This window comes from Odocoileus virginianus, chromosome 2 (assembly GCF_023699985.2).
Source record: "Odocoileus virginianus isolate 20LAN1187 ecotype Illinois chromosome 2, Ovbor_1.2, whole genome shotgun sequence".
Lineage (NCBI taxonomy): Eukaryota > Metazoa > Chordata > Mammalia > Artiodactyla > Cervidae > Odocoileus > Odocoileus virginianus.
The window spans coordinates 67,668,888-67,693,410 of record NC_069675.1 but is presented as its reverse complement, the minus strand read 5'-3'; the positions used below and the strand labels follow the sequence as shown (position 1 = coordinate 67,693,410).

The window sequence follows — 24,523 nt, the reverse complement described above, 5'->3', positions numbered from 1 at the left end:
AAATAAGAAAAAAGAGAATTAAAAAAAAAAGTATAATGCACATTTGACAGTATCTACCGGGCTATGAGTTTTATATAAGAGGGAGCAATACGGCCCTTCAGGATACACTTACTGAATACCAGTTGTGTACCACTAGGATGCAGGCTCCATGAGGGCAAGGGCTCAGGGCAGGTATCTCATCACTGTTAGATGAGAAACTGAATGAGTGGGTGGATAGAGACCAGGCATAGGAGATGAAAATACAAATAGTCTAGCAGGGTCAGCCAGCAGAGGCAGCACAATGTACCAAGTGCGGCGGGGTTTCCATGGGTATTCTGAGAACACAGCTCAGGTCAGAACACATGACCGACAGGAGGGAGTCAAGAAGCCTTCCCCAAGGGGTTCCCAGGACCTCAGCCTTGGGGGTGACTAAGGTGCAGCCAGGTAGGTGGGAGGCAGGGGGACAGGGAGAGGGAAGAGGAAAGAAAGAGCAGAGGTAGGTGTTTGGGCAAAGACATGGAGGGAACAGAGAGCTAGGCGGATGGTTTGGAATGTCAAGGGCCTCCTAGGCCATGCCAAGGACAATGGACTTTATGCTGCTGTTAGGCCAGAGTAGGAACATGCTTATTTAACCAACAAGCATTTGCTGAGCTTCTACTATGCAGTGTTATAGGCTCCGGAAACACAATAATCAAAATAGACAAAAATTCCTGCTTTCACTGAGAATTTGGGCAAAGGAGTGATTTTTATGTTGAGAGAAAAAGAGTCCTCTGAATGGATTCAGAAAGCTAAGGAGGAAGCCCACAGGCCAGCAGCAATGATGCTGAAGAATACAGCCATATTTTAGAAAGAAGTGATGAAGCCTGAAATTAGGCTGAGGGCTGAGGGACTAGAGAAGAGGGGCAGGCCTGGGAGCAGATGGAAGGGGTTTTGTGGACACTCAGTGTGAGTGTTGAAAGAGAGGGACAACTCCTAAAAGATGCCCAGGTTTCTGTATTAAGTGGTATCTCCCCAGTAGAGGCACATTTCTCACCCAGTTTCTTATGTGGCAAGAACCATTTCTTATTATTTCTCCATGTGTCTCCTTTCAGGTGAGAGATGGAGCGGAAATCAGGTGCTCTGACAAGGATCCCTCTGACACGGTTCCCACCTCAGGTACACAGCTTAAGTCCAGTGCTTTGTAAACTCATATGAGGTCTAAACCCATCACAGTAAGAGCAGCCTTAGGATGTCAACCCCCACAATCTGAGATATACCTGAGAGGTTTTCAAGGCCATCCAGTTCTGTGTGTATACTTGTAAGTTCAAGCCTGTATTTGATTTTCTTTAACAAAAATGTGATAACATTATCAGAAAGCATTTATTGAGAATTAACCGCATGCTAGGCCATGCTCGAAAAAGGGCCAGCGTCGGGTGAGTGAGCTGATGTCATTGTCCCCGCTGGGAAGCCTCGATGAGGCAGAATTGTTCTGTGAAAAGCAGAGCCACCTTTAAGCAGGAAGCAAAAAGTCCACATTCTGAGTAGAGCCGTATCAGGGTGTACTCAAACACCACACGGCACAGGAAAGCACAAAGTCTTACACACGTGCCATTTTCACTACTTCTTGGTATTTTCAAAATAACTGTTGCTGGGTAATGAAAGTGAGACTCGCGGAACATTCTAGGCAGAGACCTTCCCTAAGAGGGGCTTATGCCTAAGGGCTGAACCTTTTCCTCCAAATGAGTCAGCCTGGGGGTGATAGCTGTATCCACAGGACCGTGGAAGGTCCCAGGTGGGGGGATGTGGTGGCCCACATGACTCAGAACCTCAGCCTAGGAGCATCTCTGCAACCGTGCAGTGGGTTCGCGTGCATCCTGGGGAGTGACTTGTGTGTTCATTGATTCGTTCCCTTGTTCACTCGTCTATTAGATGATTGTTTAAAGCCTCCTACGTGCCTTCCAGGATAGAAAGCAAAGTTTGGAGATGTCACAGTATGCAAATCTTTGCGGTCAGGTTGTCTCCTTTTGCTGAGTATTAGTAGAACAGATAAGTGTCAGCTTGCCCTTCATGGCTGTCTTAGCTCTACACACTCTAATCAAGCCAAGTGACTGGCAAGTAAGTTAAAAATCTTCTCATGGAACACTTCGGTATGTAACTGGCTCTTGACTAAGTTGCAGAAGAATGGAATAGGTGATAAAAGTCTTACACACACAGTGTCTTTATGCTTTTTCCCCATGTTAGTGACAACCTCTTCCTGTTGGTTAGTTTGCTAGCAGAATTTTAGTAACAGAAACAAATTATTAGCTTCATATGTAGGCGCTCCAGTAGCAAAAGCTCAAAGATGTATGTGTATATGTATTTTACATATGTATGTGTGTATACATATATGTATATGTATGTATACACACGTGTCTATACATATGTGTGTTTGTACAAGGAGAGGGAGGGTGGTGTTTGTTTTAATAGCCATACTCTCTACAGTGAAATGATATCTATCCTCTTTTAATCTTATCATTCTAAAAGGATGGTATGTAAAGATTTTGCAATCTGTCCAGATTATGTTCCTATCACAACAGTGATAAGCAAGCAATCCATTAAAGCATATCTGGACATCTGAAAGCCAAATGAAACAGGAACCTCTCCTTTATCCCCTGACCCTGGAGATGGTCCTGTTTATTGGCACTTGAAGATGTAAGCACAAGAAGACCTTGAGATATGAGATGCTCTGGTGATAGTTGTTTGGATAAGCAGATGGACAGATACAGGCATCCTTGATCTAACCAAGTAGGCCTGGGAACAAAACACCAGCACTGGCCAGCTGGGTGGCAGTACTCATGGGCTAATGCTGGGTTGGCCCCTCTGAGTACCCCCCCTAAAATGCGTCATTTTGCAAAATGGCCACAGCTAACTGGACAAAAATGAAAAACACATTTCATTACTGCATTTGATATCTGATTGGACATTTTAATCATACTTGTGACTGTTAGGGCAGGAGAAAGACTTAGCACCGGGTCACGCTATTATCACCCTCGATAATTGTCACATTTTTGGTGAGGTCATTCACCCTTCTGGAGACCCATGTTTACAATTTCTAATTGAGATGAAGGCATCTGATACGTACTTACAAGAGCAGATCATCTATCTTTACATCACCAGTGACTCAGCACATGGTGGGAGCCTGATAAGTGATTGTTGAACTTATCTTTATTGCAGAGTATTTCTACTTCAGCAAATCAAAAATTCCCAGGGTTGAAAAAGATCCTAAAAACCCATTGCACCAAAGAGCCTTCCATTAAGACAATTTTTCACTGAGACTATCTTATCAAATAACTATTTTACCTTCAGAGTTATTTTCAAAAAGCTTTGTAGTCCCCTTTTATAATGTCTCTCTCAAACCAATCCACCAATACACCCAGCTAATGAACAAGTGGTAATTTCAAAATAAGATGCTGCCTTCATCAACAGGCCACAACCCCTGGCTGCCCGGGTGCCTCACATCACTCCATCCAGAGCCCATAGGTGATGAACCTCTTCTGTTGATCTGTGGGGTTTGGGATGAGATATGTAGAGCTGATGTAAGTAATTTTTATTGTCAGTTGCTATTTGGTAGCATGAATAAGTGAATGCATGCATGCACACTTCTAGTTTTTTCCTTCTGGTCAGTGGACTGTGGCTTGTGTTCATGCTCAGTAATGTCTGACTCTTCGCGCCCCTATGGTTTTCAGTGCACACATAAAATGCATTGAATGCTACCTCCTGTGGGCTTTATAACTTCATAAGTACTTACATCATTTTATATTACTTCATGGCCCTGTCCATAATATCACTGTGATAAGTTAAAAAAAAAAAATACAATGGACCTTGAGGATGACTTAAGGTTTTCCCAGTGAGAAAAGGAATAGCATTTTGTAAACAGAATACTGGCAATAAGGAGCCAGAGAGGGCACTGGCTGTCTATTGAAGCTGGCTATCTTGAAGTCAAGCTGCTAATTCCATGCAAAGGGGGAAAATTCATAGCATTTGAAAATAGAACAAAGTTAATTCTATACCTCTGTCACCAATAGTATAAGTTAGAACAACTCATTTCTAAGTCCCTGATGTCATTTATTTAAAATGAGTGATTCCAACGCTGATATTGAAAATGCCCAGGTTACAGCACTGTGACCACCAGGGGCTTCACTTCATTGTGAGTCAGTGGTGAGCTGTCCAGTGTACATACTATCCAGTGTATATCCTAAAGCTGTTTCTAGAGTCACCACATGCTCATGAGTCTTGGGACCTAACTAGTCTGTGACTAGGAAGTCATGATGCCCCACAAGGAATAATAGCCTGCCTGTCCCCTGGTGGCACAGAGGTTAAAGCATCTGCCTGCAATGCAGGAGACCTGGGTTCAATCCCTGGGTCGGGAAGACACCCTGGAGAAGGAAATGGCAATCCACTCCAGTATTCCTGCCTGGAAAATCCCATGGACAAAGAAGCCTGGAGGCTACAGTCCATAGGGTAGCAAAGAGTTGGACACTACTGAGCGACTTCACTTTGTTCCCTTGGCAGGACCCACCTACTGAACAAGTTCAAACTCACCCCAAGACATTTGGATGCATGTATTTCCCTTCCCTGCAGTTTCTATCATTTAGAGCTTTGAGAGCTGTAAAGTCTCTGATACAGAGCCTCTTCTTTAGCCTTTAATTCAGCTGAACACATTTCTTGAGCTCCTATGTGCCATTCACATTTTTTTTCATATAAACTCACGCCAAAGCACTTTAAAGACAGAAACACTGACTAAGCTGGGCCAGCAGTTTACCACCACTGCAAAAGTCCTTATTTAAGTCCCTAAAACCTGAGAGCAAAGGGTTGGGCAGCTCTAGCTGACAACTGAGAGAAAGTTGGTTTTTCAGATTATGGCCCCAGGTAGTTTAAGAACTCCCAAACGTCAAAGCTTCTCCCTGCCATTCCTTTTTGTGTCCAGCGGGCAGTTTCCCCATTCTGTACTCTAGTCAACCATTTTCTGGTAATTCTGATCTTTTATCATAGTTTAGATGGCCTTCTGATAAGAGGCCCCTTCTGTAAAAATTTTGATGAGTTAACAATATGTTTATCAACTTCTTTTGAGGTGATGGACAATCTGTACCAGATAATGTTTAGGCTAATCAGCCCACACAAATTTAATCTTATCTCTGAAGAGTTCTCTCCCTAAGGAGAGCAACTGCTAAAGTGCTTTGCTGTCGTTCCAGGCTGTGTCTTTATGATATATGATGATATTAACAAAACTCAAATCGAGGCTTCCGGAATAACAAACCAATGAAATGTGTGTGGGGTTCTATTTTAATAAGATCCCAGATGAGTCAAACTTCTTCCATCTCTATTTGGTTCTTTTGGTTTATTATCTCTTACAGGTCATTTCTTACAGAGTGACCAACAGGAAGCCACCCCTTCCAATATACATATCAAGCTGTATACATGTATGTACACACACAGATGTGGACATACATGAGCACACATGTATGTGTGTGTTTCCTTTCTGCCTGCTACATTTGAGGCAGAAATGGCCAGCTTCAGCCACCCCTTTAGAATACTGTAATGTGCTTTCAAAGCAAATCTCTCATCTCCTCCACATTTTACCAGCCGCAAAGATTTCCCCTAACCTTTGCACACTAGTTAGTGTTCCCAGAATTCACTGTATTACACATTATGGCAACAAGAATACGGTGATTGGCCATCATCATCAGAAGCTAAAATAAACCCTCTAGAGTTGAGGAGAGGAGGTCTTATTTTTCATTTTGTTGCCTTTTTTACCCAGAGCCTGATTTCTTTGAGAAGAGGTCATTTCAGAGTTCTCAGGCTCAGCCCCGTGGATGTGTGCTAATGTCTGCAGCTGGCTTTGTGATTTGATATTGTTCTTCTAACCACAGAGCCTTGGGCCCACCCCAGACCTACTAAATCAGAAACTCTGAGGGTGAGGACCAGCCATCTGTGTTTTAACAAGCTCTTCAGATGATTCTGATGCATGCTCAAATTTGAAGACCACTAATCTCTATATTTTGCATACACACATTCACAGCTATGCATGTTTTAGTTTGCATGCTGTCATAGGAAAGAAGCAGGGACTTTTACTTTTCCAATGAGAGCAAATTCTCAGTGGGAGCAACAGTTCCCCATAGGTGGACAGCATAGAAATCGCGTAGACAAGATGTCTCCATGCAGGGAGCAAGACCTGGAGATTGCTTTGAACATTGTTTCTGCTGAGTGTGAACACAGCTTCCCATGCAGATGTGATCATACCACATGCTGATGAGTGAAGTAGACTCTAGGTAGTCAGGTGGTGTTGAAAGCATCTTTTTCTCTGTGTTTCACCACCCTCATCATAGAGTAACTTGGTAAAGAAGGGCTGTTGAGAGAACCTCCTGGAAGATAGATTTTAGTTTCTTTATCTTAAGCAGTGTCTCACTGAAATGAAAGATTTCTTTCCCTGTTGGAGTAGTGGATCACTCCCTGATATAAATACTACATTAGACTTCTTCCAAGGCTGAAAGGTAATTTACCAGTTAGTGCAACATCACACAGCTAGAGACCATGGTAGGCACATCTGAGGAAAGATGGAGCTGTGTCAAAGTCGGGGTGACTACAGGAGGAGGTACTCCAGGGAGGTGGGAGATATAAGGGGGAGTAGGAGGTGAGCTTGTGATTTGACGGAGGAATAGACGAAAGGTGGTATACCCACACAATAGGATATTAGCCATAAGAAAGAACGGGGTACTTGCACCTGCTACAACATGGGGAACCTTGAAAACATCATGCCAAGTGGAGAAAGCCAGACACACAGGTCACATTTTGTATGATTCCATTTATATGAAATATCCAGAATAGGTAAATCCATAGGCAGAAAGCAGACAGTGGCTGTCACAGGCTGGAGGGAGGGAAGAGTGACTGGCTTAGTGGGTACAGGTCTCCCTCGGGGGTGATGAAAATGTTTTGGAACTAGATAGAGGTCATGGTTGCATAGCACTGGGAATGTACTAAAGGCCACAGAATTGTTGACTTTAAAGTGGTTAATTTTATGTCATGTAATTTCACCTTGATTTTTTTTAAATAGTCAATAGTATAAAGGCATTTCCCTTTTCACTTCAGAAAAACTGAGCTGAATTTTTTCTAATAAAATATAAATATAAAATAAAATATATTTTATCCCAAATATCAACAGCTCCTAGCATAGATGAAGTATAGGTTTCACCTCCACCACAACCCCCTCCTCACTCCCAGATCAGGTCATCAAGGACTGTTTACGCCCTGAGGATAACTGCCCGCCTGTGGCGTCAGGTTCACCCAACACCAGCAGATGCCCCTCTGAAAGTGGGGCCACCTTCCAGCTCCCCAGCGCTGTGCCCAGGCGCCCCAAGGAGGAGACTAGCAGTCAGGCTCCACAGCTGCTACTCCTGGGCTTTAGGACAAGGATGGGCTTTTAGTATCTTTGTCCAAACAGAATTTCCCTACTTTGTGTCAGTCTTCCTAGAACATTCTCCCCTGATTCAGAACAGACAGGAAGCTGATCTCCTGTTCATCTTTGCATTCAGTTCACAGGCTGAAGCTGGCTGACATCAAGGTCATCGGAGCCCTGGGCGACTCGCTCACGGTGAGTTACGGATGGTGGAAGGAAGGGCAGGAGAGGACAAGATCTTGGTTAATAGGAGAATCTCACTTCGAGCCCGTAGAGCTGCCATCATCCGTGCAACCTCAGTCCCTCTCCACCTCCCTACCCACGCTGGAATCCAGCATTCCCTACTGGCGTCGAGTTTTCCACTGCCATTCTAACCTCATCTTGCTTCTCCTAACATTGGATTGAAAGAGAGAGCAGGAAGTGGGGGGCCCAGAGGGAGCCCCTGAGATAGAAGTGACCCAGCCCAGACCACACAGCCTGCCGGTGGTGGGGTGGGACAGTATGAGGTCTCCTACCTGGTGTAGGGCCCCTTCAAATACCAGATGCTTTGCTCTGTCCATGTAGGAAAGCTAAGGGATCATGCCAAGGGCCGTGTGATGATGCAACAGGAACTAGTACTAATGGAGGGGGTGAAAAACCAGGGTCAGTGGAAGAGATGGAAATACTAAAGATGACCCAGCCTGTGGCTGAAACGGCCCTGTGGCAACCTCCCAGTCCCCACAAAGAGTGATCCAGAATAAGCAGAATTAAGTCCTTAGAGAGCCGGGGTGGGACGTGGGGGTCCCTGCTTCTGGTCCACAGCAACTCATTACAGAGGGGTCCAGCTTCTGTTCCCTGGGTCAGTAAGGTCAAGGGCCTCCAGCTGAATTTTCCCCTCCAACTACCAGCTGACACCTTTCATGTCTGTGGCTTGTTCACATTGATATGATCTCACTCAGTATCCTCAACAAAATCCTGTGATGTATATCTCTACTCAAACTTAAACCAACAAAGGTGAAGCTGGCTGGTCAAAGTCAGTACCATGGCCACAGAGCCTGTAAGTGCAGGATGAGGACAGAACTCTCAGGTCCTGACTCTGAGGCCAGAATCCTGTCCCAATCTCATAGCCTCTTCTCCATAACCCCTCACAGACTCTTTACCCCCAAGGCAGGGACACCTTTCCTGGAGGCCCGCCTTCCCCCACTGACTGCCAGGGAGGCTAGCCTTCAGCACAACCTTGAAATGGCTCGTCTCAGAAATAACAGGCTTCAGGCAAGGGACATGGACCTGCAGTGTGTCAGGCGGTGGTTTTAAAAGACTCTGCTCTTTCTTTAGCTGACGAGTAGGTACATGGCATTTCATTTTAATTTTTCACATTGTACATATGTGAGATCTATTCATATCAAAGGATTATAATACACTTCCTTTTATGATATAGTTCACAGCTTTTAGAAAAATGGGGCCCTGAAATGAGTCCTTTGGAAAACCACACTGCCGTCTAATTTCCAGAGCACTTTTGCCAGCCTGGGGTCTGGGCAGGGTTTCCCAGGGTGGGTTCCAGGATTCCTATTGGGAGCTTACACTCATTACTGACAAGGCAGGATTCACAAGACGTGGTGCTGTCAAGACTCTGGGTTCTAAAGGGCTTGGCATTCTGGCCTGGCCAGGACAAGAACACAGAGCCTCTGATGAGCAGGCAAGAAAATCACCCCCATGTTGTTCTCTTTTCAGGCAGGTAACGGGGCCGGGTCCAAGCCTGGAAATGTCCTGGATGTCTTGACTCAGTATCGAGGTCTGTCCTGGAGGTGAGTACAGCTGTGGCAAGGTCCAGAGATGCCTCACCGTCACAGGACAGGGGAAGATCCCCCTGAGCAAGTAGAAAACAAGTTCTCTAGCAGAGAGATGAGTCACCTGGTACATTTCCATGAGAAATTTCTAGGTTTAATCTAAGAAAGGTATTTATCAGCTTCGCCAAACCACTATTTTCCCCCAAACAAGTCTGGACCTAAGCAGGAGGAGTTTAGGGGAGAACCTACTCAAACATTTGCGTTGGAAAAGTTTGGGCTTCCATTTCTTCCTCTGGGCAGTCGTCTCCGAAGGAGGCAGCAGCCTTCAGAACCACAGTTGTGTCTGAGTCCCAACTGCCTGCTCTGTGTGACCTTGGGCAAGTTATTCAACCTCTCTGAACTGGTCTCATCTTTGATGCAGAGACAATAATACTGACTTAGCATTGTCACAAGACTTGCATGCTAAGTCGCCTCAGTCAGGTATGACTTTGTGCGACCCCATGGACTGTAGCCCGCCAGGCTCCTCTGTCCATGGATTCTCCAAGCAAGAATACTGGAGTGAGTTGCCAGGCCCTTCTCCAGGGGCTCTCCCAACCCAGGGACCAAAACCACATTTCTTAAGTCTCCTGCATTGGCAGGCAGTTTCTTTACCACAAGTGCCCAGATCACGAGGCTTAGAATTTAAATGCCTAGCACAGTGCCTGACAGAAAGGAAGGTATAAATGGTAGCTGGGATCATTATTGAAGGGCCTTCATTTAACAGATGAGGAAGCATGGCTCAGAAAGGACAAGTAACCTGTCCAAGATCACACAGTCAGACAATAAAAGAGCAAAAAGTAGGGTAAATGGCTCCTGACCCCTAATCCAGCACCTCTCCTATCACGTATGTATATCTTGTGCATGCTGGTCCTGCTCCGCCTGTAATCAAATCCAGGTACCGCAGGCTGTGGTGAGCAGCACTCCAGCTTCACCTTTGAAAGCCTCGCTCATGCCAACGCGAGAGGGCAGGTTTGGTGTTTTCTCAGCCTGCAATCTATCATCTCTGGCACCAGCTTGGACCCGAGTGCTGAGTCTCTGGCCTCCTCTCTGATGATGCTCTGCAGAGTTAAACCCCAAACGTTTTGAGAACCTTTGAAATGTTCCCAGATATACTTGGCAGAGAAGGAGGAGATATGGAAAAGCAGGGAATCCAATCAACTCTGGAATGCTGTGTATTTTCATGCCTAGAAACCCATCCAACTTTGATTTCCTTGGAATTTTAGAAGTGGTTTGGAAGATGGGTTGCTCTCTAGAAGACACCCTTTAAGGACGGGTTTTCCCCAAGCCAAACAGGAAGAAAACCAGGGCAAACTTTTTTTTTTTTTCCTTTTTAATGAAGGGGCCCACTTAATTCCCTTGCCTCGAGGTTAAAGCTTACACTTAAAAAACAAATAAATCAGCCCCACCGGTTTAAACCAGTTTTTTATTTGGACATTCTGGTTTGTGGGGCAAGTAGAGAGAAGTTGCTGTGTTCTGGTTTTTTTCAGTTTTTCTACAGAAATAATGAGGAAAGGGAAAGCCCCAAGCCCCCAGAGTGTTTCTCAGAAGGAGAAAGGTGTGTCTTGGTGGTGTCTAGGGTGTTTCAGCGTCGCTGGCAGTTTTAACCTTCATTTTCTTTTTTGTCCCCACCACGACGACGCAGTGTGGGCGGCGACCAGAACCTCAGCAGCGTCATCACCCTGCCCAGTGAGTACGCGCTCCCCTGGGGCTCGCGGCGGGCCCGCCGCAGCCCTGCGCGTTTCGGCAGCTCCCCCTGGCGGTGGCCGCGGGCTTAGCAGAGAACCGGGCTGCAGAAGACAGCCGTGTTCGGCAGGGGGCGCTGCTTCCCCAAGACAGTCTCCTTGCTCTGCTTCTTGCGAGTAATTAAAGCATTGCGGATTTTTTTCTTTAAAAAAAAAGAGAAATTCTATTTGTCTGAGGAAGGAAGAGGGTAGGAGAAAAAGAATGTTCCATCCAGCTTTTAGTGCAAGTTATTATTAAGAAGTTATTGAAGAAGGAAGGAACGGAAACCCCTCTCTGCTTTGCCTGTTATTCTGATCAGAGTACCTTTCTGGGGGGCGTTGACTTAAGCTTGGACTGCGTTAGGCACCACTGCATACAAAGGCGTTGAATTCCTGTGTGTCCAGTTTAGGAAAAGCTGCTATGGCAGCGAGATGAAATTACCTTGTTCAGGCCATGCAAACACAGCCATATTTGGGGCGCAACATTTTCCTTAAATTGCTTCATCAACAACCTGTTTGGAATTATTTGTTTAAGCCTGATTACATTCTTTCAATGGTCTTATTCATCTTTTCATTCTCCTTAGCGCATACACAGTGCTTGTTCTTAAAGCACACATAAAATGTGTGTTATTTTCCCTTAAAATCTTCTGGCTAACAACTTTGCCAGAGAGAAATTTAATCGGTCCCATTCCTCGTTTGCTTTTCTTGTAATTATCCCTTTGTAATATATCTTTAGCAGTTAAGAAATTGTTTCAGCTCTAAGTCACCCAGACTTTGATGATAAAGGTGGCTTGATTGCTACATAGGCAGAACTGGTTGGGCTTCATGTGCTATCTGTTCTTGCTATTTGCAAATCCTGTTGAGTGTAAGTAGGTACAGTTCTGTGGCACAAGTACTCCTTGTCTTCTTTATTTCTAGGTCCACACAAAAGAGCTCTGAATAAACTCCACTATCGCTAGGAGATGGTTGGTGTTGCTTTTGTGAATGTAACTGACTGGGCTGTGAGCTGGGCTAGCATACACAACGGTTTGCTGGGCTCTCTGATTGCCATGCAGTTGTGGTCAATAAAATGACTGGAAACCATCTTATTCAAGGTCTTCCACTAAAATGATTTGTGGAAAAATTGAGAAAAAGTCACCCCTTAGATGAATGCCCCTGACACGCTTAACTCAGCAGTGGAACATTGCCTATGCAGACTTCCTTACTAGAGTTGTGAAGACAGGTTAATGGCAGGGACCAGATAATCAATGTGGAAATAGTCCTATAGCCAAGTGTTGGAAACCTTATGAAAACATAGGGTCAGAGCAGAAGCTCAGTTCAACTCCCTCTTCATTTTAATCCAGCAAATACTCCTGCACTGGGTGCTTGCGAAACAGGACAATTAGACAAGGCCCCTGCCCTGATAACATTACTAATGTCTGTTTAGGGCCATGTATCCCTAAAGACAGACCCGCGTACCAATCATTATTGCCATGTACAAAGTTTAGGGGAAAATAAATAAGAAAGTTGTTAACCTTGCCTTTTGAAAGGAAGGCTTTAAGAACAGGAATTCATCAGATAAGGAAAGGGAATGGAACGTTCTTGGCAGAGGTAACTGCATGCCCCAGAAAGTGCTCACCCTGTCCAATGACTAGTGCCTTTCTGTGACATTCCTGGTTAATACCTAGGTAGCCAGAGATGGATTCTTCCAGTAATGAGGAGTCTAGGACAATCCCTTCCATTTTCAGATAGCTCTCTAGTGATTGCACAATGCTTCCTTCTATTGAGTAGAAGTCAGAGTAGTTATCATCCATTCGTACAATGTCCCCAGAGCCACAGGGAATGAGTTCAGTCCTTCTGGGTTGCACAGGCCCTGCAGCAGTGCTTGGTTCCAGAGAGCACCTTGCTGGATGGCATGGTGCCTGAAAGTCCGGACTGATACATAGCCTGTTCCTTTCCCACATCCGAGAAGATTGTAGGTCTGGAAAACATACCCTGTGTTAGAGCTGAAAGACTAGGTTTCTAGCTTAGGGTTCTATTCTTAGTAACTGTATGACTTTTAACAGTTCTCCTAGCCTTTCTGAACTTTGAGTTATTCTTACTTGAGTCCATAAACATTTATTGAGCACGTGCGAGGCTCTGGGGTATATACAGACCCTGCTTGCAGGAGTTCTCAGCCAAGTTGTGTGCAGGATGCAAAGTGAAAAGGGTAGATCCAGCATGGAAAAGGCATTAGAATGAGTGAGATTGAAAAGATGAACAAAATTGGCAGCAGGTAGACTGACCAGAGTAGAGGGGGGGAATAGAGCCTGAAAGTCAGGAATGGAAGAGGAGACGTTATTACTGAAATACAAAGGATTATGAGAGAATATTTAAAAATTATATCCATACAATAGAATATTATTTGCCAATAAAAAGTAATGAAGTACAAATACATGCTATAACATAGATGGAAACTGATAACCCAATAAGTGAAAGGAGCCAATCACAAAAGACATTGTATTCTATGGTTTCATTCTTATGAGTGTCCAGAGTAAGCAAACCTACAGAGACAGAAAGTAGATTAGTGGTTGCCATGGGGCTGGAAAGCTGAGCACTAAGGAATTGATGCTTTTGAACTGTGGTGTTGGAAAAGATTCTTCAGGGTCCCTTGGACTGAAAGGAGATCAAACCAGTCAATCCTAAAGGAAATCAGTCCTGAATATTCATGGGAAGGACTGATGCTGAATTTGAAACTCCAATACTTTGGCCACCTGATGCCAAGAACAGACTCATTAGAAAAGACCCTGATGCTGGGAAAGATCGAAGGCGGGAGGAGAAGGGGATGACAGAGGATGAGATGGTTGGATGGCATCACTGACTCAATGGAAATGAGTTTGAGCAAGCTCCAGGAGTTGGTTAAGTACAGGGAAGCCTGGCTTGCTGCAGTCCATGGGGTTGCAAAGAGTTGGACATGACTGAGTGACTAAAATGAACTGATGGGGCTGGAAGAAATGGGGAGTGACTGCTATGAATACCAAGTTTCTTTTTGGGGTGATGAAAACGTTCTAAAGTTTATAGGGGTATGGTTGCACAACTGTATGAGTGTATTAAAAGCTATTGAATTGTACTTTGGTGAATTTTATGTTATGTGAATTATATCTCAGCAAAGTGATTATATATTAGAGAAAAAGCAAAGTGCCCAAGAGCAGCACCTGAGCCAGACTGGCACTTATTCAGCACCAATTCATTGAGCCCCTGTGTGTCCTGTCCATGTGGCTCAGCATCGCCCTCCTGGACATTTTCTTTGGGGGCCGAGTGAACTGTAAGGGTGAGAGCTGTAGGGTGGGTGGGCTCTGCTTTGTCGCCAGCACCCTCTGGCACTTATCAAAGGAATTTGAAGATGGCTCTGGGGTACTGACATCTCTTCCTTGTATTCACAGACATGCTCCGGGAATTCAACCCTTCCCTAAAGGGCTTCTCTGTTGGCAAGGGAAGAGAAAGCAGTGCTGGGGCCTACCTAAACCAGGCCGTGGCGGGGGCCCGAGCTGAGTAAGCAGGAGAATCTTAGTGGTGAACCCCAAGGGTCCCCTGGGGACCTGGTCGGGCCCTTGGCCTAGACCAGGGTGTATGGCTGAAGACTGGGGGGTTTGGTCCAGGGGAAGGATCTAAGGGTCAAAGACGACTGGGTGGGCTCTCTTGGGGGGTGTCCCTTGCTCTGGGGAACAAAAACCCACTAGCCCACCCCTAACCACACCCCCCAGGAACTAGTCACAACTGGTTCTGATGCCAGGTACATGCTTTGAGCAAATTACTTTGCCTCATCCATATTTCTTCTAGAATAATCACAAACCTTACTTTATTTACCATGTAGTTTCTAGGGATTCCTATGTTTCGGTTCCTAGATCCCCTGATATCATTCTCTCAACTCTCATGGCCACCCTGAGCATGAGCCCCCATCCCCACCCCCACCTGAATAACTATTATTTATTCAGGACCGGAAAGCTGACAGATTATCCAAAGCAGAGATCATACAAAGCCTAATAGGCTTTATCATGAATTCTGTGACTTCCTTTTCCTTTTCATGGGGGAGGGGTGAAAGGCTATCACTTAATGGCTTAAAATTTGAGGCTTACCTTAATCTTGCTTTTTTCCAGTATATGTCAACTGGTAGTATAAGAAGAGAGGCAGTTCTCAGAATGAGTAGATCAGGAAGCCATCTAAGAATGAAGCCTGAGTTGAAAGCATGGAAGTAACCAAAGCAGAGTGTGATTCATATGGCCCTGGATTTCTTCCCTGCTTTCCCCCAGGCCCCAGGGCTCTTCCATGTGAGAAATCTATGTATCCAAGCATGTCCTATGTTGTCGGGGAGAGTTAAGGATTATTATCCCAGATTATTGTCATTACAGATGAAGGCACTGTAGTACCAAGAGATGAAGTGGCCTGAACAAACGTATTATCTCGACCACACGGTCTCTCATCTTTGTGCCTCACAGGCTTTATCTCAAGTTCCGATAACAACCTGTCCTACTAGACAACAGTGTGCAGTTTAGAAAGTACCTTTGTTATCTCTCATATATCCTGTGTAGTAACTGTAAGATCGAAGAGAGGGTCAGATGCCCATGTTTCCTTGGTGATGCTGCTGAGGCTCAGAGAGGCCAAGTAATCATCCTAACACTCTGGTCCATAGAAAGAGCAGCAGCCCTGGTAATTTCAGAGCAATCGATAAGGAAACTGAGGTTTGAAGAGCAAAGTGTCCATCCCGGTAGTCTGATACCTAGCCTGCTCTGCTGGTCATATGACTTTTTTCTTACGTCTGCCCTCAGGGATTTACCTGTTCAGGCCAGGAGGCTGGTGGACCTGATGAAGAATGATGTGGTAAATCTGGGGAAAGTGGCATCTGGGCCTACTTGAGGTAGGATAACCAGAGCAGGGAATAGGCGGGAGGAATTATGGAGATGGAGAGTTTCGGCTCTGGGGGAGGACGGGGACACACAGGAATCCAAAGAGGCCACCTTAAAAAAAAAATGATTTAGCACCTGTGACCTCAGTACCCCCAAACCAAAGAAAAGAAATTATTAGTGTCCCCATTAGACCTCCAATGTGTCCATACCCATCCCTGCAGCATTCAGCACTTTGTATTTTCCTAGACTTGACTCTGGGGCAAGACATTTACTTGTTTGTTTCCTATTCATTTCAGAATATAAATTTTCAGGAAGACTGGAAGATAATAACCCTGTTTATAGGCGGCAATGACCTCTGTGATGTCTGTGATGACCCGGTAGGTCTCCAGGCCCTAACCCAAGATTCCCCCGGGAAGAATTTCCACCCCGGGTCACTGGACCAGTGCAGCTGGGTTGGGACTTGGCTAGTGGTCAGGCATGGATCCAGCCTGGGCAATGTACTGGGGGCCAAGTAGACACTGAAACACTGCTCTGTCCATAGGGAGCTCACACCTCCAGGGCAGGGGGACACAGACAGCTCACCTTCAGGTGTGATGGAGCTGTACCCAGAAGAGAAGCCTGGGGTCAGGAGTGCCGTGGGATTTGGCCTGGGGCTGGGGCTGGGGGTGGCATCAGAGGTTTACAGAGAGCAGGAGAGTCTGGGTCGTGAACACGAGAAGCATTGTCAGGCAGAAAGGGGACCAGCCGAGCAAAGTGGTGGGTCTGGCTATGGCTTGAGAGCACCTGCCCCCAGGGGTTACCCTGCCCCCAGAGACTCCTCAAGGCCTGCTTTCCTGGCATCAAAGTCACCAGAGTCTGGGATTTTCAAGCTGTGTTGTGGAGCGCCCACAGTGGGGCCCGAGGGCCACTGGTTGCAGGGTGGAGCAGATGAGGAGGTGGGGCCATGGGTTCCTCCCTCACTTCCCCTGAAGCTTTGATCGTTTGGTAGAACAGGGCTCTTGGCTAAATTTCATTCAGCAAAAGGGTTCCACTGCTTTTTTTTTTAAGAAAAAAGTTTGATAACCACAAGATGAGGGGAAATCACCCTTAAAATGTTTTACCCTTGGGGAGGGGGAGGCAGGACCCTCTTCCTGTCTCCTTATCTCAAATGACATGGTTGAGCTGTGAGTTCCCAGGCACGGGAGGCTCCAGCAGAAGTGATCAGCCACTAGGATGTTGAAGCTGCAGGAGATCTTAGAGGCCCCCTACTCTAGTATCCCAGCTCAAAGATGCGATGTGCTTTAGCTAAGGCCCTACCTCTAGTTGACACGAAGTGGGTCCAGAGCTTTCCATAGCAGAAGAAAGGGTGTTTCCCTGAGGGTCACAGCCTGAACAACCTTGAGGACTGTGAGGTTAGGGTGGAGGCTGGGGTCCCAAAAGACAACCTGTGCTTCAGTGTTGACCGTTCAGACTGAAAGGCAGGGAGGGGGTGACCCAGGAGAGGACGTGGTCCTGGTTATAGAGAGACTGGGTGGCAACTGGGGTTAAAGATGTCGCCTCTCCCCACAGGTCCGCTACTCTCCGCAGAACTTCGTGGACAACATTGGGCAGGCTCTAGACATCCTCCACGCTGAGGTACGAAGGCTGGACCACGTGTCCTCTGAGCCGCTCAGCCACGGGCCTCCTCCCTGGGCCTCTGGCTTCCTGCTGAGACCCTCCCACTTGGTCCCCTTCTCCTGGAGACCAGCGCCGGCCATGCTCTCCGTCCTGGGCCCAGCAGCCTGAACACACATGTGTTAACAGCGAGCAGCGGAAAGGAGGAGATAGGGATGACGGATGTGGGGGGGGGCCCAGGTGAAAGGCCACAGACCTGACACCCAGCAGGAGGCAAGGGCCCCAGGCCTGGGGGAGAGGCTGGCGCTGCCCAGCCTTGACCCTCTTGGGAACGATCTTGCCTTTGCTCAGGTGCCTCGGGCCTTTGTGAATCTGGTCAAGGTGCTGGAGATCATCAACCTGAGGCAGCTGTACCAGGATAAGAATGTCAGCTGCCCGAGGCTCATCCTCCGGTGAGTTGGGTGTTCTCCACCTGTTCCCTAAAGGGCCCATGGGACCCTTAGCAGAGAGTGACTCTGGCTGGTGAGAAAAGCCAAGGGCAGGAGTGTGAGGAGTGCTGAGACCCCCTAGTCAAACCTGACAAAGCCTCCTGTAGGAGACCCCCCAGGGCATTGTGACCCCAGTCCAGGCTCCTATATACCCTCAGAGGACATGCATTTGCCACCCAATGTACTTCTTTTGCCATGACAGCTCAGGACACTCTTCAGTCCTCCAGGGAAGTGTAAAGCATGAGGGATGAACGAGCCTCTGTGGGCCAGGCTCACTAGGGCCACGTCTTTCTCAGTGTCCAGAACCTCCCCGCTCCCTCCCAGGGGCCCAGCTCCCGGATAGAGGAGCCTCTGTTTGGCATGGGTGCCCCAGGCTGGACATTCACAAAGGTAGGGCTGTGGTCACTTTCTAGAAGAGAGGGTGGGCAGGTCAGAATCAGCATGGTAGAGGACAAAGAACTCTTGCCCCGAGAGGCCACCTTCATCCCCAGCCTCCAGAGCTGAAGATGGCTCCCCTGCCCATGTTACATGTGACCTTAGGGAGTAAAACATCCTTCTGCCCCAAGCGTGAGCCATTCCTGCCTGCAAGGTCTCCTCTGGCCTGTTAGCCCAGATCACGGTGGCTGTGCCCCCCACCCCTTCTTCCCTCCCAAGCTCTATACAGGCCTCCACCGTAGGCCTAAGCACATCACCTGGTAATGACCCTGAGTGCCTCTCCCCCTTCAGCCCTGAACTCTGTCTGAGTCACTGCCAGCAGAGTCAGGGCTTTGTGGCTGTTTGCTGAATGACTGAATGAATAATTCACAAGGGCCAGATCTGCTCTTGGAAATGAAGGGGTATCTTGGCTGTTCCCGGAGGATGCGTGCCAAAGCACCCCCGGGGGGCCTAGACTGCATGGGTCCCCTGGGGAAGGCCCGAGGATGCTGTGAACAGTGGGAGGACGGCTGCCGGGTGACACATGCCTATTAGCGCAGCTGGTGTCAGGCGGGCTATTTTTGGCTGCTGACTCATCCCCTGGCTCCCACTTTCTCCAGTCACTGGGCCACATGGGGCGGGGGAGGGGATGGAGAGAGTTCAACATTTTTATTCCATTTCAGAGCACCTCACCTAAACGTCTCTGGCTGCCCATCACTACAAGGTTTCTAGACGATTAAAGCTGAAGGTTCAGAGTTGGCATTTGTCTGACCTGGAATGGCCAAGTTGCTGATGGCGGGATTAGGAAGGCTCAGGGTCACCTCATTCTGCCACCTGTCTGCTGTCCTATCTCAGTGGCTGTGCTTTCCTTGGTAGTGCTGAGTCTGCACTGAGCCATCCTCACTATTATTGCCTCCTGCCTTTGGACCATAAGCTCAGACTTGTGAGATGGCTAGTCAGGGCAGAAGCAGCTTAAACAGGGGTTGAGAGCTCAGGTTTAGACCAGAGAGACTTGAGTTCAAGTCCTGGCTCCCACACTCAGCATCCACATGAACTTGAGAAACTACTAAACCATGCAGAACCTTAGTTTACTCACCTATAACATGGGGGCAATGAAAAGACAGCTTCTAGAATAGCTAAGAGGATTCAGCAAGTTAATAAAACTGTCAGCACAGTAAACATTCAGTATGTGTTATCATTATTATTGTTGTCACTGTTATTTAAAAGGAGGCATGCCTTATCTCTACTACACTGTTCTCAGACATTAATCTGGTAACTTGGCTTCATAAAAGTCACTCCTGCAGGTGTCAGAAGACATAACTATTTCATTTTCATGAGCAAATCCAGGTCTGGGAAATTTTCTTAGGTTTCAGCTGGTGCAGTTGGCAGGTTAGCCAGCCAGAGCTCCCCCCACCGCCCCCTGCTCAGCACAGGCATCTGGTACCTCTGAGTTAAATATATTCTGAATCTCAAGCCAGTGTTCCTGTGTCATGCTCTCAGATGGTGGTGCTGGTGGGTGAGCACCTCTATGGTTTGGTCTACAGGAATCTGTGTCCCTGTGTCTTGAAGTATGATGATAATGCGACAGAACTTGCCTCCCTCGTCGAAGTGAATAAGCAGTATCAGGTAAGCTGGGAATTGCTGTGTGGTTCATGGTTCTGGTTAGAAAAGGAACAGACACTTAGATTATTTCAACCTCGACTGCATGTGACATTACCACTGACCAGTTTGCAGGTACAAAGACCGCCCCTCTCCCCCCCAAGGCAGCAGATTCAGTTTATTTGAATCAAGTTTTACAGAGCCAAGTCACTCAACACGCACGACCAAATCTCAGTTCCTGGCCTTATACCAAAATAAGTATTTCCAATTGTCCATGGAGAATGGGTATGAGGTAGAATCTAGAGGATTCAGTGTCATAACACATACTCCCTCTGCCCTCCCTGCCCAGGGGGAGCAGGTGTTATTAGGTGTTACTGGGGTGCACAGGGAGAAAGCTGATGCTCTCCCAGCATCCTGTGGGCTGTCCCTTTGAGGCTTTTCTCCATCAAGTCTTTGACCAGAGCAGCAGACTCTCTTGAGTTTTGTCCCAAATAATCATCCAATCACTTGAGAACAATGGTCACCTTCCAGCTCTTCCAGAGTGGGTGGGATGCAGAGAGCTTCCAGGGTGGATCAATCCTTCAAGCCCATGGACACCTTGGAGCAGAACCCCTCCTGGCAGCCTCTTTCAGAGCAGCCTTATCCATGAGTGGTGTCTGGGCTCAGGGCAGTGACCTGTGTATCGTTCTTAGAGGCCGTCGCCCGGCCCCTTGGGTGACTCCTCAGTGCACTTCCCTCTGTTCTTTTGTGTCTGCTGAGGGAGTCATGGCCCTCACCAGGCAAGGGAAGGCAGCCAAGTTTATGGCTGTGAAAGCAAACCTTTTGCGGGTGGGGTTTGGGTGCAGAGCATAAGCGCTTATGTAATTCTGGTTGGTTTCTTGTTTATTATTATATCAGATGTGTTATTTTCTATAACTTGATTTATTTTTGGCTGTGCAGGGTCTTTGTTGCTACACAGGATTTCCTCTAGTTGCGGAGGGCGGGGACTACTGTCTAGTTGAGATGCTCTGGCTTCTCATTGCCGTGGCTTCTTTTGTTATGGAGCTTGGGCTCTAGGCACTCGGGCTTCAGTAGATGCGGCATAAGGGCTCAATTGTGTGGTACCCAGGCTCTAGACCAGTGGCTGAATAATTGTGGCACATGGGCTTAGTTGTCCCTCGTCATGTGGGATCTTCCTGGATCAGGGATGAAACCCGTGTCTCCTGCATCGGCAGGTGGATTCTTTACCACTGAGTCACCAGGGAAGCCCCAGATGGATTATTTAAGCAGACTATCTGGAAGAGCTAAGGTCCGAGGCCAAGCCACCAGAAATGGAAGAGTCACGGAGTTCTGGGGCCATAAGAATAAAATCAGGCCGAACAACTAGTTTGATGGAGTCACCATAGACACCACTATCACTGCTCTTTCTAGAAACTAGATGCACCCTCAGCAAAATGGACTCTGTACTGTCCCTCCATCTTTCAATCTCTAGCTTCCAAACCAAAGCCTGAGGCAGGAGCCGCCACACATCTACTGGGGGACCCATGGGCATGTGTGGGGGACATTGGGAGAGATAGCATCTGGGCTTCTCACCTACAGTGTGAGGCTGGCTCTTCTTCACATAGTGGAGTGGGTTCAGAGAACCAAAGAGAAGGAAAACGGTTCCCTTAAATGGCCTTCACAGCCTCTCTAGATTAGCCAGCTATTCCCAGGTCTGCTCTTGGTGACCACTGAGATCCTGCTGTAGCATCCCAGACTAGCTCACAGCTTGGCCCCATGAGGCCATCATGTCCCCTCTCTGAATCCTCTGACTCTCTACTTCCTGTTCCCCTCTCCTTGAAGATGATCATTGCTGTTAATTATTACCACCATTTGCCAGGCCTTCTCCACACTATTTACACGATTTCTGAAAAGTTGGGGTGGCAGGGGCGGGGGCGCCTCCACTGTGAGCCACTGTGGCTGATTCACAGAGGCCCTAGCAGCATTTAAAAGAATTTAAGGGATGGTCCAGGCCTCAGTGAACATCCTCCGCTTACAGATGAGGAAATAGAGGTCCAGAGGGGGAAAGCAGCTTGCTGAAAGTCACACAGCTAGTTAGTGGTATCGTACCTTCTGCCTGCCTCAAGGCTCCGTCTGTAACTGGAAGAGTCTCCCCCTGGAGGTCAGAGCTGACATAGTCCCAGCCTGGGGACTCTGGCTGACTGGACAACAGAAGGTGTCCTGGTGTCTTCTGAAGTGACTGCATTAATGTTCCGGGTGTGAAAGCTTGACTTCCCCTTCCAGACCGGTTCCTGGCTCCGAATGATGGAAACGCAGCAAGCACTGAAATGGCAGACTGTGGCAGAAATGGGAGCCAGAGTTAGGGTAACTGGTCCTTCTGGAACTGAGTCTAGGTGTAAGCTATGAGAGTAACAGCTCTGCTACCTCCTAGGTAGATCTGAGCACTTCAAGGGTGCATGGAGAGGAACACTCGTGCTCACACACACTGCATGCATGAGTGATACAGATGGGCATTACATGTGGCTGTTAATTCACCTCTGACTTTCTGAACCAATGTAGGACAGAAATAAATGTAAGGATAATCCCCCAAAGTCATCAAATCAAATTCATACTCACTTCACCACCACCCTAGTCTTTAATCAGAACCTTTAAAAAGGATCAAACTGATGGACTTAGGTTTTTCGTTTTTCCCAACCTGCGTCAAATAGATGCAATGGCAGCCGAGGTTGGGGGCAGGGCGTGAGATAAAGGCTGATCTGCAACATAACTAGCTGGCTCCTGATCAGTAGGGATTTTGCTGCAGATTGATTTCACTCAAAGGTCAGATTGTGTTTAATTCTCTGGTGGAGAAAGAGTCCACACAAAGACCAGACAGGTGCAGAGAGCCTCCTGACCCCTGACTCCCTTCCTCCTGCAGGAGGGGACTCACCAGCTGGTCGAGAGTGGGCGTTATGACACCAGGGAAGATTTTACAGTGGTCGTGCAGCCGTTCTTTGAAAAAGTGGACATGCCCAAGACCCCGGTAAAGCCTCATGGATAAGTGGGAGCCACAGGTAGTGCCCAGCTCTTTTTGAACACCACTGGTGTTACCTGACGTTCCTATGATACGGCCACTCTGTTCTGTCCTATGACCAGGAGGGGCTGCCTGACAACTCTTACTTTGCTCCTGACTGTTTCCACTTCAGTAGCAAGGCTCATGCCCATGCAGCCAGTGCCCTGTGGAACAACATGGTAAGATGACCGAGACAGGGAAAATTATGCTTCCTCTGATCATAAAAGATTCCAGAAAGTGTTCAGAGGACTTCAGAGACCCATCACTCAGGCTGTGAGATTCCCCACGCAGCACTGATGATAAACCCCAACCCCTTTGTCCCTCCCTCCCTTCCCCAGCCCTGCCTCCCGACTTTTCCAGTCTTGCCACCTGTTTATCACTCCCCATCTTCCTGCTTCTTGGTTTAGTTGCAACCTGTCGGCCAGAAGACAAGACAGCATAATTTTGAAGACAAGATCAATATCACATGTCCAGACCAGGTAGAGTGAAGAGCACAGCCTTGCCAGGGGTCTACCTAAAGCCTCTTTTGCATCCTTTAAAAACTTTCATTCAGGTTTCTCAGTTCCTTTCATCCCAGGTTCCCATCCACACCCCCAGCTCTGTTCCCCTACCCTCCCAATCCATACTGCAGTTAACCATCCACAATGCCCCATCTGATTGGACTGTGAGGGGTGACGGCCAGTGGCCAGGAGGCCCTAGATCTCACCTCTGTCTCTCACTGTCCCCACGAGCCCTCACACAAGTCTGCACCCAGGCCTCTTTCCAGCTGGGAGGAGGAGAGTGGTAGTACCATCCAGCCCTCATGTTGAATCTGAGGCTGGGAGGACATTAAGGGCAGGATGGGACGTCTCCATGTAGTCCCCATGGCAGGATGAAAGAGTGAGGGGCTGAGACCTGGAATAATATCTTCTAGGATGGAAGTGGGGGTGAGGGTGGGGAGGTCCACTGGAAGCCAGAGATAAGAAAGCAGACATTCACCAGGAAGGCAAAGCAGATCTCCCTGTTCACTCACAAATTGTCAGAAAGCTTCTTGGACCTTTGCAGCTGCTCCCTCACGTCTGTCAGTTCCTTCTTCTGGATTTCCTGAGGGGTCCCAGGTTTGGGACAGGAACCTGAGTAGGGGATTCAGGGGACGGAACCTCACAGCACTTGGCTTTTCTTGTCTGGATGTGAGGCACCTAGGCTACTACAGGGCAGGAGTGGCAGGGATGGGAAAGCGGGCTAGGCGTTCAGGACCTGGGCTTGTATTAGTAGACAGTGGGACTCTGTCAGAAAGGGACAGGCTGGAGAAAGAGAGGTGACCTAGCCAACCTGGCCAGCTGGATAAGAGGCAAAGTGCAGAGGTGCTTGTTCCTGGGAGCCCTGCAGGGTTTACTGTGGTTGGTTAAGGCGGTTGCAAAGAAGGCTGGGTGCACCCTGGGAGGGGGCCCAGTGGTCCCCCTGGAGGGCAGGGACTCGGGAACCCGGAAGGCATTTCTGCACGTGGGAGCAGAGCAGGAGGCCAGCTGACTTGCTGCGGTGCTTCGCCACCCTCTTCTCACAGGCCCGGCCATTTCTGAGCACCTACAAGAACCTCGTGCAGGTATGGACTCGTTGCTTCCTTCCAGCTCAGCCGCCAGT

General features: G+C 47.7%; 1 protein-coding gene across 1 annotated transcript in view; it reads left to right on the top strand.

The window, feature by feature from the left end:
* PLB1 (phospholipase B1) overlaps window positions 1–24,523 on the top strand; it is a 127,174-nt gene that overhangs the window by 55,888 nt on the left and 46,763 nt on the right. The window contains exons 18-31 of the mRNA XM_020886318.2: window positions 1,071–1,134; window positions 7,527–7,585; window positions 9,101–9,174; window positions 10,838–10,881; window positions 14,318–14,426; window positions 15,701–15,752; window positions 16,075–16,155; window positions 17,327–17,392; window positions 17,723–17,823; window positions 19,818–19,899; window positions 22,769–22,873; window positions 22,987–23,082; window positions 23,311–23,382; window positions 24,447–24,485. Of these exons, the coding sequence (XP_020741977.2) occupies window positions 1,071–1,134; window positions 7,527–7,585; window positions 9,101–9,174; window positions 10,838–10,881; window positions 14,318–14,426; window positions 15,701–15,752; window positions 16,075–16,155; window positions 17,327–17,392; window positions 17,723–17,823; window positions 19,818–19,899; window positions 22,769–22,873; window positions 22,987–23,082; window positions 23,311–23,382; window positions 24,447–24,485 (1,044 nt within the window). The remainder of the gene's footprint in view (window positions 1–1,070; window positions 1,135–7,526; window positions 7,586–9,100; window positions 9,175–10,837; window positions 10,882–14,317; window positions 14,427–15,700; window positions 15,753–16,074; window positions 16,156–17,326; window positions 17,393–17,722; window positions 17,824–19,817; window positions 19,900–22,768; window positions 22,874–22,986; window positions 23,083–23,310; window positions 23,383–24,446; window positions 24,486–24,523) is intronic.